Source organism: Cynocephalus volans, chromosome 2 (genome assembly GCF_027409185.1).
Source record: "Cynocephalus volans isolate mCynVol1 chromosome 2, mCynVol1.pri, whole genome shotgun sequence".
In the NCBI taxonomy this organism is placed as follows: domain Eukaryota; kingdom Metazoa; phylum Chordata; class Mammalia; order Dermoptera; family Cynocephalidae; genus Cynocephalus; species Cynocephalus volans.
The window spans coordinates 195,753,663-195,772,280 of record NC_084461.1 but is presented as its reverse complement, the minus strand read 5'-3'; the positions used below and the strand labels follow the sequence as shown (position 1 = coordinate 195,772,280).

General features: G+C 42.4%; 1 protein-coding gene across 1 annotated transcript in view; it reads right to left on the bottom strand.

Annotated features, from left to right (window-relative positions):
* Positions 1-16,611, bottom strand: part of CCDC60 (coiled-coil domain containing 60) — a 178,469-nt gene extending 161,858 nt beyond the window's left edge. The window contains exon 1 of the mRNA XM_063087734.1: positions 16,522-16,611. Within this exon, the coding sequence (XP_062943804.1) occupies positions 16,522-16,611 (90 nt within the window). The remainder of the gene's footprint in view (positions 1-16,521) is intronic.
* Positions 16,612-18,618: the final 2,007 nt, after the last annotated feature.

Here is an 18,618-nt window from a genome sequence, read left to right as displayed (position 1 = left end):
ACCCAATAAAGCAGTAAAACTAGATAGAAACTTGGGAGAAAGTTGACCACAGTATCTGTATCTGGGGGTTGGTACCGTATTGGGAAGGAAGAAAATTCTGGTTACATTCTGCACTAGACTTTAGAGGAAAATGTCTAAAAATCTGGTAAAAAAATTGACATGAGTTCATAGTCAAAGTCATTACAAAGAAATATGGCATTAGATGGTTGAGAAACTCTAGAAAATGAAATTTTGAATGAAATGAATATGAATATATGAATATGAATAAAATGAAATAAAATGAATAGCTACGCATAGTTCTAATAACAAAGAGTGCAGTATTTAAGGAAACCTTGATTTTTACAGAACACTGGTGAGCTCAGATATTCAAAGATGTTTCACTTAAGATGGCTAGGAGGGCATGTCCCAGAAATGAATGGACCTCCAGAATATTCTGGAATAATCCAGAAAATGTAAAGGCAAGAATGAATGGAAACATTAAGAAAATATAATAAAATTTGCATTGTTCAGAGCAAGAAGATGTGCAAGGAGATAATAGGCCCTCTATTTGGGGAAGATGCTGGATTAATTTATTCAACAAATATTTATTGTGTTTCCTCCATGAGGCTTGTCTGGCACAGTAATGGACACATCATAGGTGTGCTGCAAATAGCTGTTGAACGAATGAATGAATTCAAAGATCATAATGGTGGTCCCTGCTCCAGTGAACCTGCTGCTGGTGGTGACACAGATATTTCAGCTGGTGGCTGATGAGGGTTATGACTGTGAAGTTGGGGAAGGAGGAGACAGGCATAGAGTCAGAGAAAGCTTCTTGAGGGGAAGAACTTTCTAATCTGCCTTGTTTTAGTGAGCTCTGAGTAAGTGCTTAGACATAAGCCAACTTTTAAATCAACAAATAGGAAGAAAATATAGAAGATCAGACCACATCTTAGTACTGTGCCCACCTCTGGTCATCCCTCTCTCAAGGATACCCTGGTTACCCAGGTTACAAGGCTCCTAAAAGTAGGGACTATCTTTATCCCCATTTTGCAGATAAGGAAACTAAGGCTTGGAGTGAAAGGTGAGTTGCCCAAAGTCATACAGCTGGGAAATAGCAAAGCCAGGGCTTGTGCTATGCCAGATAGACTCCTGGGCCAGCAATGTTACCATTACATTCTCCTGTTTTGGATAGGAAGCTGCTTAGATGCCCTTCAAGGTTTCTCTACAAATCTACAGTTCTAGGTGACAGGTCCCTATCTTCAGAGTTTCTCAGAACTGGTGGAATCTGTTGGTTTGGCTAGTTCTTTCTCCTTAACCTGAGAAAGATGTTTTTGGCTTGGTCTCCATTGGCCTGAATCCCACCTCTACTGGAACACAAAGGCAGTGTCTGAGTTCTTCGTGAACCTGGTTGAATCAGTGGCAAAGGCACTCTGGTAAATAAATTCATGCTTTCCTCACAGCTGCACCTTTTCTGCCTTGAATCTGCTGGGCTTTTCTTCATTTGGAGCCAATAATACGCTTTGTTGAGAACCTAGGTTTGTAAAATGAAGAAACTGTCTTCAGGAACATTGAGTGGTCTACATTGATGAGTTGTAACTTCTTTTTTTAAATTTTAACTTCTCAATATACACTGCAGTTGATTTTCGTGTGCTTTACCTGTTCCTCTAACCCCCCCCCCCACTACACATCATATCTGTTCACTTGTCTTAACAAGTTCAAGGAATTGTTGTGATTGTTATGTCTTCTTCCCCCCTGCCCTTTATTTGTTTGTATATTTATTTATTTATTTATTTTTAGCTCTCACAAATAAGTGAGAACATGTGGTATTTCTCTTTCTGTGCCTGACTTGTTTCACTTAATATAATTTTCTCTAAGTTCATCCACATTGTTGCAAATGGTAGTATTTCATTCTTTTTTATAGCAGAGTAGTATGAGTTGTAACTTAATATCAAGTTCTTTATCAAGTGCTTTAACAAACCCCCATCCATTTGCCTGAAGCCCTGTGCTCTGTTTGTAGCTGGAAAGAAAGCCTCTCTTCTCTTTGTTAAAGCAGAAAGGCGAACCTTCAGAAAAATGGCGATTTGTGTTGAAAAACCCTGAGAGACTCAACCGATACAGCGTGAACTGTGGTTCTGTCATTTACAGCTGGAGACATCTTCATGATCTTCTGCTTTTGGTTTAAAACATTACCTAGGCTGCTCTGCTATCAATCTTATCTAATGATCTATTTACGTAAAGTACACAATTACAGACAGACTCCCGTTACAATACAGGGCAGACGAAAGAATGTTAATGAATCTAAGTCTGTGGGATTGGAGTGCTTAGCAATTGGTCTGAAAGACTGCCTTGCCTTGGTGCCCAAGACGCCAGGCTGTCTGGGGTTTTTCTTTTCTCTTTTAAAAAACAGATAAAATTGTTACAATAATTAAAGAACTGAAAAGGAAGCATAGGAAGAACTAACAGATATTGTTAGGTGTCATGAGAGGGGAGAGACGGGAGAGACAGGAGAGGGTGGGTGGTGGGGACAGGGAGGGAGAGAAAGAGATTGAACACACAGCCTCTAAATGTTTGGTAAAATAAAAACTGCTTTCAGGGAAGTGACATTTTTTGATTTCCCCTGAATTAGGGCTGGCTGCTTAGGGGGCATTTGACCTCTGACCAGCACCCCCCACCCCTTCATTAAGGCCCCTACCATGGATTAAATTAAGGCCCCTTAAGTGCCAAATGGGGCTGTCTCTCTTCATAGGCAGACAGGGAACAATGGGGTCTGGCTTCTTTCAAGTCAATTTGCAGGAGGACCACATTCTAATACCGAAAAAGAAAGAAAAGGGACATTTTGTTTTGTGAGTAACCACGAGATGACTGCATTTGATGTGACTTCTGTGGACAGTGGGAAATCCTACCCCGGACTCCTCCTATAACTTCTGATGATCTTGAAAAGGCTTTATCAATGAAGAAGACATGGCTGTGCGAGGTGGTCTGGAACTGAATTTGGAGAAATGAGAATAAAGCCAAGTCTCCATCACAGCAAATGTTAGCAGCTCTGGGCTTCCTACAGAGGGGAGAAGAATAGGACTTTGGGGCCAGACTGGCCTGCTTTTGAGTGTTGGCTTTTCCATCCACTGACAGTGTGACTTTGCGCAAGTCACTTTTCATCTCTGATCCTCAGTTATCTTACCTGTAAAATGGAGGTAGTAATACCTTCCTTACAGGGTTGTCACAAGCCTAAGATAATGTTTGTAAATCATCTTTCACAAAGTGAGTGGTAGGATAACCAGACAGTCTAACAGGTAGGATAGAACAGACTCAGGGGCATAGAATAGACCAAAAGCATCAGACTCCAAACGAAAGTGAGAAAGCTCACCTTGAAGAAATCTATAGGAGAATGGGTCGCAATTCATATCCACTTTGACAATGTAAAGATAAAGAGTGGAAGGGGAGAGAGGGATTTGTGAAGCCATTACTTCAATGACAGCTCCTGTGATGCTTTGAATCTTGGCCCCAAAGGGAAGAGGATACTTCATCCTTCACCTCAAAATGAATGAGGAAGAGGCCACTGTGGGATTGCTTGAGAGCTTAAGATGTGACCCCTGCAGCTGGGAGACTGGTGGGCTGGTCTCTTACACCCTCCTGGAAAACACAGAGGACAGAGGCAGGCTAGAGAGTGCTTCTGGGGCAGGGCAGAAGGATGGAGAACAGCTGCTGCTGGGTCAGGAAGTTGTGCTGTCTTCAGCAACGTGTCTAGGGTGTGTGAAAACTGGGGACCAAGTGTGACACCTGAGGCAGGAACATCATCCTGGGATCCTGCCCGCAATGGCTTCCACCAGGGATACAGGAGACCCCAATGTTGAGTCTGGGACAGGGGTTGACTACTGGCAATTCAGGGTGTGAGGGGAGAGCACAACTGGTAGAAAATGTGTAGAGAGCTGGAATCAGAGGTGGCAAATAGAGATCTTTGAAAGAGCCAACAAAAGTGCCCACAGGAGAATGAGCCAGCTTTAGGCATCTGCTGGACCCAGGGAGAATAGAGCCATCTTACAACAGTGCTGATAGGAGCTTTTCTGTGTCCCCCATTCTCCCTTCCAGGCAATAGAGTTATAAGCTAAGGGGAGTGGGAGATCTCTGTGGGTAAAGGAAGGGGCATGCCCCACACCTCTCTCCTGGATTGCCTGCCTGAAGCCATTCTTAACAGGGAGGAGAGGGAGACTACCCTTCTCTTTGAGAGAAAGTTGAAGTGTTGCTTAATTATCTTGAATCCATGCTTTTTAGTTTTTGAATTGTGGCTATGTTTTGTAACTTAAAGAGACTGAGAGATTGGCTATCTCCCAAGAGTTAGCAGAAAAGGCATTGGATATACTGTTTTTATGCAGGCTTCGGAGAAGATCTTCACCCACTGAAAATATTCGAAGCGAGCAAAATAAAGCTGTGTTTTGATCAGATTCCAGGCTTCATGCAATGAACGGGTTACACTTATGATTACTGACATTACAAAAGACAGGACGAAGGCTTTGTGGGGTTCCTGGCAGTGAGCTGAAATGGACTGAGAGTCTTGTAGGATACTGGTCAGTTGCCAACTTCAGGGACTGCTGGGGTGAGCAGATCATCCTTGAAACATGACCTGAACTTGGTGAGTGAGAAGATAGAAGTGAACAGCCCATAGGATGCAGACAAGTATTTTCTCTACCCCTCAAAGCTCCTCAAAGTGGATGGCTTTCCTTCCTTCTGCTCCTTTGAGAGCTGGAACATATTTTCCTTCAACCCACCCACCCCCAGAAAATGTCAAGCTTACCTTGTTGATTAATATAACATCATGGTTAAGAATGGGGACATTGCAGTCTGACCCGAGTTGGGTTCCAATGCCAGATGGTCTACTACCTAGCGGTTAAGACTCTGGGCAAGTCATGTAACCTCATTTCCTCACCTGTAAAATGGGATTAACAGCGCCTACCTCTTAGCATTGGAGAGTGCATGGAAATGGATAACTCCCACAAGGGGTTAGTACAGCACATGGCACAGGGTAAGTACCCAATAACGTCAGTTATTGCCATTATCAGTATTGTGAATATATAATTTACCACTTATTTATTTGTAAAACATTGACCTTGTTTTTAACCTCATGGAGGATACAAAAGCGTGCTTTATTTTACTATACACAGGGAAACCTTGAATGATGAATCATTAGGAGATAGATTTTTTTCTAATACTATATCATCTTTTTTTTGGACAAAAAAGCCAACGTTGGCATCATGCACAACAGAACATGTGGGTGGTTGGGATGTACATAAAGCACCAATATAATAATATTAATCGTAAATCAACCTCAGCAATTATTCTTGACCCAGTCTTTAAGGACATTATCTTGAATCGTCACAAGATTCAACGACAGCTGAGAAAATTCAGCATCGAGGAGGTGAAGAAGGTAGCCTAAGCAGAGCAGGCAAGCAGTAACCGAACTGAGACTAAAAACCTATGAGTCTAATCTGGACTCAAAACCTATGAAAATGATCCCATGGCCCAGGTGCTATGTCAATCAGCTTGACAAAAGTTTGTCTGGTCAGTGAAGAAAACTCAAGAATTGTGCTTTTACTGAGACAATTTAAATCCCAAGCCATAGTGCACAAAAAAAAAAGGGGGGGGGGAAGGAGGGTTATTTATTTATTTATTTTAAAATTTACTTTTAATCAACACATTGTAATTGTACATATTTACAGGGTACAGTGTCACATTTCAATACATGCGCACACTGCATGATAGTTCATGCCAACTGGCATACCCATCACCTCATATATTTATTATTTCATAGTGATGAGAACATTCAGAATCCTCTCTTCTTGCTATTTAAATATACAAAATATTGTTAACCATAGTCATCACCTCACTGTATATTGGAACACTAGAATTTATTCCTGCAATCTAGTTGTAACTTTGTACCCATTAATCAAACTCTCTCCATTCTCAGGGTTATTTTTTTGGATTGGGGCAGGGAAGGAAAAGGTGAGGAGGCTAGTTAGGGTTCAAGAAGCATGCAGGCTGCCTACTGTAATTCTTACAGACCCTGCGGAATGCCCGTGAACTCCCACTGTTTTTCCCTCCTCTGTGAGGATGCCACATTCATGTTCTCTCAAATTCCTTGGTACCTGTCAACAAGCATGGCTTCCTGAGTTTTGAGAAGTCTCTTTTAAAAGGTCTAAAAATATCCAGTTTGATTAGGAGAAGATGGGATCAGCTAATAAGTTAGAGCAACACAGGCAAGTGTCATGGGTTTAATTGCCTGTAGGGCATTTTTTTCAAGGGCTCTTGGAAAGAAAACATTTTAGTCATGTTACCCTTTTGACTGCCTTTTTCTGAATGCATAAAAAATGATCAGCATGAGCCTCATCACTGGAAATGTCAGTATTTAAATGTTTTAATTCTTGATATTTGGGGGCCACTGGCTTTGATCCCTAAGTGGAAATATCAAGAGAGATTGTTTAATGAGCACTTACTATGTGTCGGGGCTTTTCTTAGCATCAGGTCATTGATCTTTCTAACAGCCTGATAAGGCAGGAATTGCGATTATTTCCATATGAGCGATAAGGAAACTGTGGCACTGAGAGTAACTTGCCCAAGGTCACAGAGCAAGTCTCAGGATGGCATCCATATTTATGGAGAGCCCAGCAAGTGCTGAAGATACAGTTGTGAATAAAACATGTATGGCTCTTGTCCAAATGGAATTTACAATTGCCTGAGACATGCTTTGCCTTACTTAGTGCATGGATCTATCCTTGGTCCTGAGAATGGAGACTAGAGAATATTGTATTGAACATCTTCCCTGTGCTAGGCTCTGGGATAGAATCATGAGTAAGTCGTGGTCACCTTCCTCAAGGAGCTCCAAGTCTAGTGGTGAGACCAGACAAATAAATAGACAATTATGATGCAGGGTATTTTTAATAGAAAATAAAAAATGCAATGGGCCGGAGCTCAGATTCAGAGTGAATCCCTTTTATTTGATATTTACCCAAATTATTCAACCCAATTAAGCTGTTTACAATTATCAACCTCTCAGCCACACACACTCCAGAACCTTATCCCTCATTAGCTGGGCCTGTCTTCTTCTCCTTTTAATCTAGCAGATTTTGGCAGTGTATTGACCTGGGATCAAAATATGCCTTTCTTAGAAATGTGACTCTAATTAGAAATGGTTTATAAATCTTCACTGAAAGGAGTATTATTTTAAAAAATGAGTCTAAGTCACAGACAGGTTTTTTTCTTTTTTCCCCCATCCTTAGTTGTATTTCTCTGCCAGAAACTCACTAGCATATTTTAGCAAGAGCTCAAGAAAATGCAAATGTCCTTGTCTGTGGTCAGGGGCACAGTCACATTCTTGTTTGCATTGCCTAAAGCTAAAATTGGCACTTTCCTTTCTCTGCCAGAGATTCTTTGAATATATTCTTTAAAAATCACATCTAGAAGATGCCCCTCTTAAAGAGATACTTGTCTATTGCCCCTTCTTACTGCAGCCTATCAGGCTCTCTGTAGTTATTTTGTCCTGAATTTAAATCCTAAATCCATCATCTGCTTATCTGGGTGTCTTTGGGCAGGTTGCAAAACCTCTCCAAGCCTCAATTTCCTCACCTCTACAGAAAGGGTTATGATAGCACCTTCCCCACAGAATTGAGAAGTTAATTTTAATAACATATGCAAAGCACCTGGTGCACAATAGATGCTCAGTAAGTGGTAAACATTATTTTGCTCTCTAGAGTCATGTGGCAACAAGGGAGCCCAGAAATTTCCAGGTTAGATTTCCTGATCCTGCAGATGAAGATGAAGAAATCAGAGAGATTAAGTGGTTTGTCCAAAGTCATACAGCCAGATAGTGAGTGAGCTTGGAACCAGCTCCTAATTTCAGGTGAGGGTTATGCCTACTCCATCACCATTTGGAACCCTGGAAACATCTTGCCATGGAAAACCAATCAGGATTCAACTATTTCAGGGAAGGTCTTGATAGGTAGTTCCCAACTATTCTCTGCCTATGTTTCAGTTAGACTGCAGGCTCCACTTTCTTTCTGAAGAAGGGTTAATCTGGCATTCATGCTAATTAATGACTGTTTATGAGACAAGAGAGTCCTAGAAAAATCTACCTACTCATCCAAGTCTTAACTTCCCATCTACTGTGTGGCAGATCCTGCTGGATACTGGGGTTATAGCAACAAACAAAGCTGACATGTTTCTTGCCCTTGTGGAGCTTATAGTTTGCAAGGGAAAATACTGTTATGAAGGGGAATTTCATGGTGCAAAGGAAGCATATAACCTGGAATGGGAGGTGATGGTCAGAGAAGGCTTCTTGAAAGAAATGACATTTAAGCTGATACTGAAAGAAGTAGGAGCGTGTGTGTGTGTGTGTGTGTGTGTGTGTGTGTGTGTGTGTGTGTGTGTGTGAGTGAGAGAGAGAGAGAAAGAGAGAGAGAGAGAGAGAGAGAGAGGAAGAAGATAAAAGGCATGGCATATTTAAAAATCAGTTTGGCTCCTGAGTAGGGACGGAGTGATAAGAGATAAGGCTGGAGAACTTGGCAGAGGCCAGATCACACAGAGCCTTCTAAACCTCATTAAAGATATTAATCTTCATTGTGAAGGGAATGAAGAACCATTTAATTGTTTTAACCAGGGGAATGACAATATCATACTTGCATTGAAAAAGAGTGGGTTGGAAGAAAGTCAGATTGAAGGTTAAAAGAGCAGTTAGGGAGCTGATGGAATAGTCCAAGCAAGAGATGATGGTGTTGTGGACCAGGGAGCAACCTTGGGGAAGGAGGCAATATCCATCGAACACCTTCCTGATGGCAGATGATTGGATGTAAGGGGTGGTGGAGAGGGAGCGGTCAGAGATGAAGCACAAAGTTCTACCTGAACAGTTGGGTACATGATGGTATCAATTATTTAGATGAGAAAGGATTCACCACCAGAGAAGCATTCAACTGAGGAAAGGTATTCAGGAATTTAGTAGTACTCTGCTAGTGGTTCTCAACTGGGAATGATCCCCCGACCCCCACCAGGGGATATTTGGCAACACTGAGACATTTTTGCTTGTCACAACTAGGTGTTGCTACTGGCATCTAATGGGTAGAGACCAACCAGAGATGCTGCTCAACGTCCTGCAAGGCACAGGACAGCCTATCTGGCCCAAAATGTCAATAGTGCCAAGTTCGAGAAACCCTGCTCTGCTGAAATTCAAAGCCTGAAAAGAAGTAACACATTATACCTTTCCAATTATTTAAGGCCTTAGTGAGAATTTATGGGGCAAAGTCCTTGCTAATTTGACAACCCTCTGGTATAGAAACTTGGGTAACTTTGTGTATGGAGAGGGAGAAAAACTGATTTGCTGTAGCTCTGTGGAGGAGCATTTTGTCAGAATACCAAGTAAAAACTTGTTCCTTGGGAGAAACCGGTAATATGATCCCCCCACTCCCACCACCCCAACGTATTAGAAAATAAGTTTTAGCTTCAGCTCAGTGTCTTGTACCATTCCAAGTCTGGATCCAGCCAATGTTTAAGATTCAGACCAGATGGCTTCACTACACAACTCTCCCATGATAGAACTCATCTCTACCTCCAAGCTCCTATACATATTGTTTGCCTTTCTTTCTGGTTCTTGTTACTTGCCATCTTGATTCATAGTTATTTATGAATTTTCTTTCCAACAGTAATGTGGGTTCCTTCTGAGAAGACCTCAGATATGATTCACTTTAGTGTCCCCCAAATCTGTCACATGGTAGGTGTTCAATCTACACTGCAGAAGATGACTCTGATCAGGTACCAGGCTACATTCTCTGTGCTTTCTGCCCCTGAGCAACAGCCCACCATGAAACTCCTAACAATGCTGAACCCATCCCACAAACCATCCCAGCTGTATAGTCTTCCCATTCTGTAAAGTCCAGAAACCCTAAGGTACTTCCAGGCTTGCAAGCAGATTGCCAGACATGCTAATATTTGAGGTATTAAATAAAACTACTGATTGCATAAATTCCTATTTAGGCAGAAATTCATTTGATCAAACTTGAGCCCTGCAAGAAATTTTCTCGGCAGAGTTGGAAAACAGAAATTTAGAAGGGAAAATGCCACCATCTCACGATAGAAGGTGTCCTATGACTGATGATGAGGATTTTGAATTTAGCTGTCAGAAAGATCTCTGAGAAAAATACGTTGGTTTATTCATTTCGACCAAGGTTTAATTGGCTTCTGTCAGATTTTATGTGTTACTTGCCACTGAACCCTATATGGATTCTTGCAGCTTTTGAATTTAACAGCTGATAGCTGAGTCTTTGGAGGCTATGGGGATGTTGAAAGGGAGTCAAGAATAGATCTCTTTCCACAATTGCGCAAAGGCTTATTTAACCAGAATTTCCTCAAGTCCCACCAAATGGTGGAAGCAGATGGGGGTCACAGGAACAAAGATGGCACACATTCCACTGGTTCAGGGCCCTCTTCATGTTATTCCCTATAACATATTTTTCAGAGTTTCCAGAATGGTGTCCCATGGGATTGTCTTTATCCACTTTATCCCCAGCACCTAGAATCATGCTTGACACATATTTGGAGCTCTGTAAATATTAGTTGAATGAATGGATGCTCCCACCAGAGGACTTTATTCTTCCCTTGGCCCCCATAGCCCTCTGATGGGTTTTGTAAGGTACCACTATGGACAAGTGCCCTTGAGATTCCTGAGCAGTTGTGTACGGCAGATGTCTTTCGCACTTGGGTTACCCTGTCAGTGTGTGGCTTGGGACCCCCAATATTTGAGATTTTGTGAAATCATTTGTGCAAATCACTGCTGAATAATCAATGCAGTACTCATCCCCAATATCACCACCCTGCTTTCCCTTGCCCCTGCTTTCCACATTTATGTTATATACACACATTCCCAGCCATTCTGGCAAATGAGGCGTAAGAGAAAATATGCTGGGAAGGTTCCTAGAAAGCCTTCACTTGCCTCATAAAAGAAATACACACAAGACTTACTCTCCACTTTTTCCTCTTTCTGCTGGAATATGGATGTGATAACTGGAGCTAGGGCAGCCATTTTATGACTATGAGGAAAGAGGCCCTGCCAGTCGTGACATTAGTGAGCTCTTTAACCACTGCATCCACCTCCTCCAGACTTCTTATATGAGAAAAATAAATTTGTTTGCTTATGTAACTGCTGTTTAGTTTTTCTCTCACTTGCAGCCCCAAATAGTACTAACCAACACACAGTGTTTTCCTTTATTTTTTCTTGTTACCTCTGGTTCTCCATGGGATTCAAACATGAGTAATGGGACTGGGCTGAGAGTGAAATCCAAGGGACTCAAACTACGCCCAGGCATTCCCTTTTCTACAACCAAAGTTTCAAACTGGGTCAAGCATTTCTGCCATTATGATGAACTCTCTCCTGAAAGGTACCTCATCCCTAGTGCAAATATACTCTCATACCTATTCTAAAAAAATATCCCTGGACCTACTTCTTCCCTTTTACCCTTAAGCTGGGATCTGAACTCACTAATGATGGACCCCACTCTGTGACTTTACAGTTAACACTCAGTTTCCTCTAGACTTCATATCTGGGCTAACCACATCTGCAAAAGGTGGTGGCTGCACCCCACATCCAGTCATAGAAGAGAAAGGAGCACATATAATAATAATAACCATGATCATCACTTATTGGGGGTTAACTGTGTACTGGGAATTGTGCTCAGTATCTCATTTTATTTAATCCTTCCAAAACATCCACACTGTAGACCCTACACAGAATCAATCCATTTATTTATTATTCAACCCATTTCACAGAATCTCACACTAGAGAGAATCATAAAGGGGTTATTTAAACCTACCTTTGTCTGGCTTCAAAGGCAGAGCTCCTCACTAGTCACTAAGCTTATATAACATCAACAAGACTCTGATCTGTTTCTCCCCACTGTCCCCCATACTAAGCAGCTGAAACTCTTTGCAGATGGGACTGCTTCATTTCGTCCAGCATAAAGACGCTCTTCCTGTGTCAGGAGGTAACAAACATGCTCCTTCCCTGCATCCTGATTTATCACGAGTGGGAGCCGACTGTCACATGGGCCTGCAATTAGACACAGCAAGATTTGCTAAGGCAAGCATTGCCAGTCCAAAGCATTGAGCCGTAAAGAAAAAAATAAACAGCAAAAGCAAAAACACTTCCATTCTGCAACTGTCTCATACAGTCACAGTCGAGCCAGGAGAACCCCTTGGAGACAGAAAAGAACTCATTGCTATTTTCCTGGCCTAAGTCATGAATGATTTACAAACGGAGGTACAGGCAGCTGGGATTCTTCAGAACTGAATCTCAAGTGGTCGTTAGATCTTTAATTTGATTTTATTTTTTTCAGGGTAATCAGTGATTCAGTGCAGGGACATGGTCTCAGTGATTAGAGGTCAGAGAGAGCATCAAGCTCTGAGCTCACTTCTAACAAAGACCTATGACTCACCACCACCTGGCATTTACCTCTTCAGGCCGCTGTTTCTCCTATCTGGACAAGTAGGAAAATCGTTTCACATTTACAGTGGAACTATATTGTGCTGGGAGTTGAGGTTTCTTGTGTTGGGGAAAATCTTTCCAAAATATGTCTTTTTCCAATTCCAGCTGGGTGTACTGTGGGCTGGGCTTCTGAGGCTCTCTCTGAGCATATCCATCTTCATCATTAGGTTGGGGGGCAGGGGTGGAGATGCTCAGGTCCAGGTCTCTCCATACCTGGGATTCTGCCTGCTTTGCCCCCCTCTCCCCACACCTGCCAACTCACCTCTCAGCGGAGAACTATACCCTGGGGCTCTTCAAGTCTCAGTTTGCCCAAGTGCAAAAGGGAATTAATGTCAACACCTCTATCATAGAGTTGTTAAAAGGATTAAACAACACCATAATGATTACTAACACTTAATAGTATTTATTCTAGGCCAGGTTCTGTTCTACAAGCTTTAGCCATGTGAACTCATCTAATTCCCACAACAATGCTGGGGTGGGGGGAGGGGGGGCATTTTTAGCCGTATTTCATCTATTCTAAGATGCACCTTTTATTTCCCTATTTTAACACCTCTGAAACTGGAACACATCTTACAAATGAAAGCAGGTAATAGTTTAATCCAAAGAGTTTTCTTTGAAAATTATGATGCATCTTGAAATGAAAGGTTTCTAGGAGTAGATTAAATACAGTGCACCCATTTCACAGAGGAGAAAACTGAGGCACAGAGGAACTGATTGGGCCAAAGTCACACAACCTAGTAAGTGGCAGGGATGGGATTTTAACCCACATAGTTTGCTAAAGAATCTGCTCTTTCAATCACTAAGCTAAGATATGAGCAAAGCATCTAGTATGGTTCCTGGAAGTTTCAGGATCTGCCAAAATTAGGGCTGCTTCTTTTCTCTCTAATGAGTTTTTTAATGACTGCGAGGTAGAAACTTCAGCACCAAGAAACAGAGCTTGTATAAAGGAGTCTGCATCTTTATATTTCTTGTTAAGGGCTATTTCTGCATCCCCATTTTAGAACATAGAGGGGGGTGTTCTAAGCGCCCCTCTTTTCTAGCCTTTTCCAAGGCAGAAATTGTGGGTCCATGGCAATCCTATACACAACCTGCTCCTCCCCTCCCGCATGCCCAATCCCATTAGACTTCTCTTGCTTCCTTGGGAAACAAAGGGAAAATGGACTCCCTAAACAGATTAGGGTGCCCAACACAAGGGAAATCTAGAAGGTTTCCTTAACAAAAGACTTTCAAACAGAGGATTTGCATATGTTATTTACATTCCCTCAGCTGATCTTCATATGAAGATCCTGTACAAGGCTTCTGTGTCTGTGTAACATTAGTTATGATATAGCAACCTCCACCTCTGTGAAAACGAAAAATGGCCAGCTCCAGAGGGCTTCAGGACCGTTTTGGGGGTTTTCCCAAGAGTCATCCATTGCACTTGGTAACACCCCCACTACTCTTAGCATTGCTATGCTCAGGACCACGCCTTCCTCCTCTGAGATGCCGGATCACTCCTCAGATCAGTCCTCATTGGACACTTACCCAGCTGCCTTGCATTTTCTTATTCTTTTTACATGTCATTCTCCCTCCCCCTCCAAATAAACCTGAAAACTACTTGAAGCCAGTGATTGTGCCTTACACTTTCTTTTTGTATGCACTGTGGTGCTGGGCACTGAACAGGATAACCACTTATAACTGCTTGGTTAGCATGGTGAGGTAGAGAGGGCTTGAACTCTGGAGACAGAGACCCACCTTCAAATCCCAGCTCTGCTCCTTGCTGGCTGGGTGCCCAGGAGTAAGGGACCTGTCCTCTCTGAGCCATCTATCTCATGAGGAGGTAACAGTTTATGCCGAGAAGGTTGTGAAATATCACACATAAGTAAATGCTTTAGCTCAGAATGTGGCACATGGTGAATATTCAATGCATGCCAACTATCATCATCATCATCATCGTCGTTGTCATCATCATCATCATCATCACCACAACTGCAGTTATTAGTTTGATTTACCCTGGACATCAATCCTAATCTCTACATATCTAGTCATAGCTTGTCACTTTCTAGTTAGCCTAGATTAGGTTAATCAATACTTTCCTTTAACTCTGAGAAGTTGAAATTCCTAAAGGTACAATCCTTTAAAAGTGAGCCAGGAACACCCTAGGGTCTTTACTATTTCCTAGAAAGAGCAGTGAGGGAAGAAGGATTTTGATGAGGCTTTTGTGCCTGAGATCTTAGTTGATTCAACAGTTCCCTGCAAGCTTTCTTCTCATCCCATGATCTCCCTGTGTCCCACTACCCTCCTCCCAAGAGACATGATCATTCCAACCTCTGTATCTTCCTCCACTCTCTTCATCTCTATCCCAGGACGGGAACACTACTGCATTTACTTGGGTACATGTCTTCTTTCCTTCCCAAATCCAACACACACACAAAAGTCTGAGTTAGCTGTCCCTTTTCTGTGCTTACACAACATCCTATGATACTTCTTCAGCACACCATTAATCACCCTGCATTATAATTTTCTTATCTCTTTTACTCCTTGTCTAAAACATACACATTATTCATTGTGAGATTCTTGAAGGCAAGTCTCATTTTAACAAGAATGAGTGTTTAGCATATAACAAGGGTTCAATGAATCTCTGCTAAATGAATAAAATAACAATATAATTAAGATCTAGGTAGTACTTACTATGTGTCAGGAACTGTTGTAGGAGCTTTTTGCTTATGTTAACTCATTTAATGCTCACAGCAATCCCATGAGGAGGTACTAAGATATCCCCATTTTACAGATGACAACTCTAAAGCAGAAAAGTCTGCAACTTGCCCAAAACCACAGGACTGCTAAGAGGCAGATGCAGTGATCAAACCCAGGCTGCTGGAGTCTGCTGCCCCCCTGCTCTGACACTTACCCTTGCTGCTGAAACATTCACCTCCCTCCATTTTCTGTCCCCTACGGCTATGCTGGCAAGTTCAGTCCCAGAGGGGTCTGCTCTGATTGAATACACTTCTGTGTGGCATTTTGAGATGAAAGGAGATGCAGGAATCTGTGTCTTGCAGAGTGATCTCACTAAGAGGGCTGAGCAATGAGGGGTACATAAAGATGTGTTAATTTTTAGAGAAAAGCAGCTCGGGGACATGTTGGACCACCGCGTAAAGCACTGGTGAGTTTTAATCTCCCCTTCTTGCACCGACTACCCCACAAGCCCTCTTTCCTGAGGCATGACTGTGAGCCATAAGGTATGCCACTGTGAGTGGACCAGAATGGCCAGCATTGCCTCTCTCCCACTGCCCATCTACCTTGGCCAATCTGTGGTGACCCAGGGATTTGAAGGTACAATAACAAAGGCACACTTATAATTGTGGCCTACCCAGTTATGATCATTTAAAAACAGAAACCCTTGACTCCAGTGAATGACTCCAGTCATTCGTACATACCTATTTTTTGTTTGTTTTTCAAATCAACAACACTATTTTATGTCTCATATACACATTATCAAACATTAATATCACACTGGATAATTTCCATCTTACTCCATATAGTCCTCATGTTATTTCTGCCTAGTTGATGTTTTTGTTCTCTTTTCATAAACAAAAGGAAATGAAAGCTCAAGGATGCTAAGTAACTTGTCTAATGTCACACAGCTGGTAAGTAGCAATCCCAGCTTTCAAACCCCAGTTTGACACTCTGCTCGCTCTCTTCAAAGAGAACCCGCACGTTCCCTCAAACCTAGTGGATCTCTGCAAATAAGTTCTGCGACAGCAAACCTACAATTCATCTTAATTTTTTTCTGATGTTCTACAGTGTCACTGCTGATTTATTCCATCATTTTGGAATTACTGGCTAATAGGATGGCCCAGCTCACTGTTCTGTTTCGTGTTTTCATTCTTTAAGAGAAACCAACCATTGATAGCAACAAGGGATCTGTTTTGACAATTTAATTACACCATGACTCTTCCCTCTTCCTCTCCCCCTTATTGGTCTGGAGGCTAATTCCAATTTCACTTGTTCTTCAAAACATAATTGGTTTCTGCAGAGGGGAGACTTACCTGTGTTAGATTTTCTGAGGCATAAAAGGGCCACATGGCTCTTGCGTTGGGTGAACTCTGCACCTTCTTGGTGGCTGGGACCTTGGTCATCTTGGAAATCCTTTAGGCTTTAGCCTGTGCCCTCAAGGGAAGTGTTTTTCCAGAATCTTCTACTTCAGCAGCCACTATGTGTGAAGGATTCCAACAATTTCTTCCTGACTCCCAAATCCCAATTACACGGACTCCAAAGGATTTTTTGTCTCAGGAGTAATGGGAAAGCAAGTCATCTATGTCTCCCACAAAGAAGATAAGGAAGACCGGATAGGGTGGAATCAGGCAAGCTTGGAACGATTTACGTTTTAGTAAGTTATAAACTTTTATAAGCTTTCCAGCTCTTCAGAAGGGGATATCTTTCTCTCCTATAAGCAAAATAAAATATGAACTAAAAAAATAAAACTCCTTTGACGAAGGGTGAGGGGGCCCCCGAGAGGGCCCCCCAGATCCCCATCCTCTACAAGCGCTCAGAAACTAAGGCTGCTCCAGCGCGGGGCTTACCCACGCATTGCCAGGGCGGGTAGGCAGCCGCTAACCGTAAGAAAGGGGCCCAGTCGGTTGCCTGGCAACGGGACGCCGTAGAGGGCTTCCTCATTGGCTGGGATCGGTGAGGGCGGGGCCGCAAACTCTCCCAGGCTGCCGGACTCCGGCTCTGAGCAGGCGGCAGACGGGGGAGCCACATTCTCCAAACTGGTTTCTCCTCTCAGGTTGGAGGACCTCTACCCTTTCTCTCTTCCTAACTACATGCGACTACTTCCTTTCAAACTCTGCTCCATCCTGCCACTAACACATTAGTGATTTCTTGTGCTTTGGGTTGGGTGGCTCAATGTGAGCCTTCAGCCCGCAATTCTTAACCTAAGATGCCTATTTCTCTCCTTTTTCCATCTGACGAACACCTACTCATCCTTCAAAGCCGATGTATAGATACAAATATATTGACACACACATATACATTTATAGATATGGTATGTGTACTCGTGTATATATATGTGTATGACATTTTATTGAGTGCTTAGAATGTGCTCGACACTACGTATTTTTACATATATTAACTCAATGCTCACATCACTCCTTTAAGGAAGGTGTTTTATTACCCTATTTTACAGACTAGGCAACCGAGGCACAGAGACATTAAATGGCAAGTTTAAGGTCACATACCAAATGCCTGAGCTGGTATTCAAGGCCAGGACTGTTTGATTCTAAAGCTGGAGCTCTTAACCACTCAGCTGTATGACTTGGGATAAGATGCCTAACTTTGCTGAGATTTGGCTTCCATATCTTTAAAATGGGGATAATAGCATTACCATAGGTTGTTAAGGATTAGAGATGCTGAGCACATGGGGAGTCCCGGTTAAATGGTACTATTATTATTCCCTGACATCCCGAAGAACCTAGGAAGAATCAGGCATTCTCACCGTGCTGGGTTCATTTCACAGCAGACATTAACACTAACTAATATTTATTGATCACTTGTTCTGTGCCAGGTACTGTACTAAGCACTTTACATATATTAATTCATTTAATCCTCCCCATAAGTCTACTGGGTAGGTTCCCAGCCTGCAGCAAATTTATTGCACATGTTTTGATTTGCATGCCTTATCCTTGGCATTATTTTACACTGGATCAATCTGATTCATATTTTATGTCCAAACCTTGAATTGCTGAGGATTATGATATCATCACAGCCTCATTTTCTCCTTAGATGGCATCCACTGCAAGATAACTCTCCACGGAATGCAAAACACCTCCCCACACAGCTCCAACTGCTGATGCCTGGAAGTCATTATTTTCTCGCCATTGTCTGAAGACTGACTCTGACCTTCCCTTTCCCAGGAAGTTTTGGACCTCCTGCTTCCTTTGTGGGCAGCATTAAGCAATCAGCAAGCACTTTCAGAATGATGTAGATAAATGGAATCGTGTTCAGAGGATGGGGCTGGTGGTGGGGGGGAATGACAAAACAAAACAAGAAACAATGGGAAATGTTCAGCCCCAAGCAGGACAAAGGGTTGTCTTCATACAGTTTTGCGAGACAGGCTTGGCAAAGAGGGACCCAACTAGTTCTAT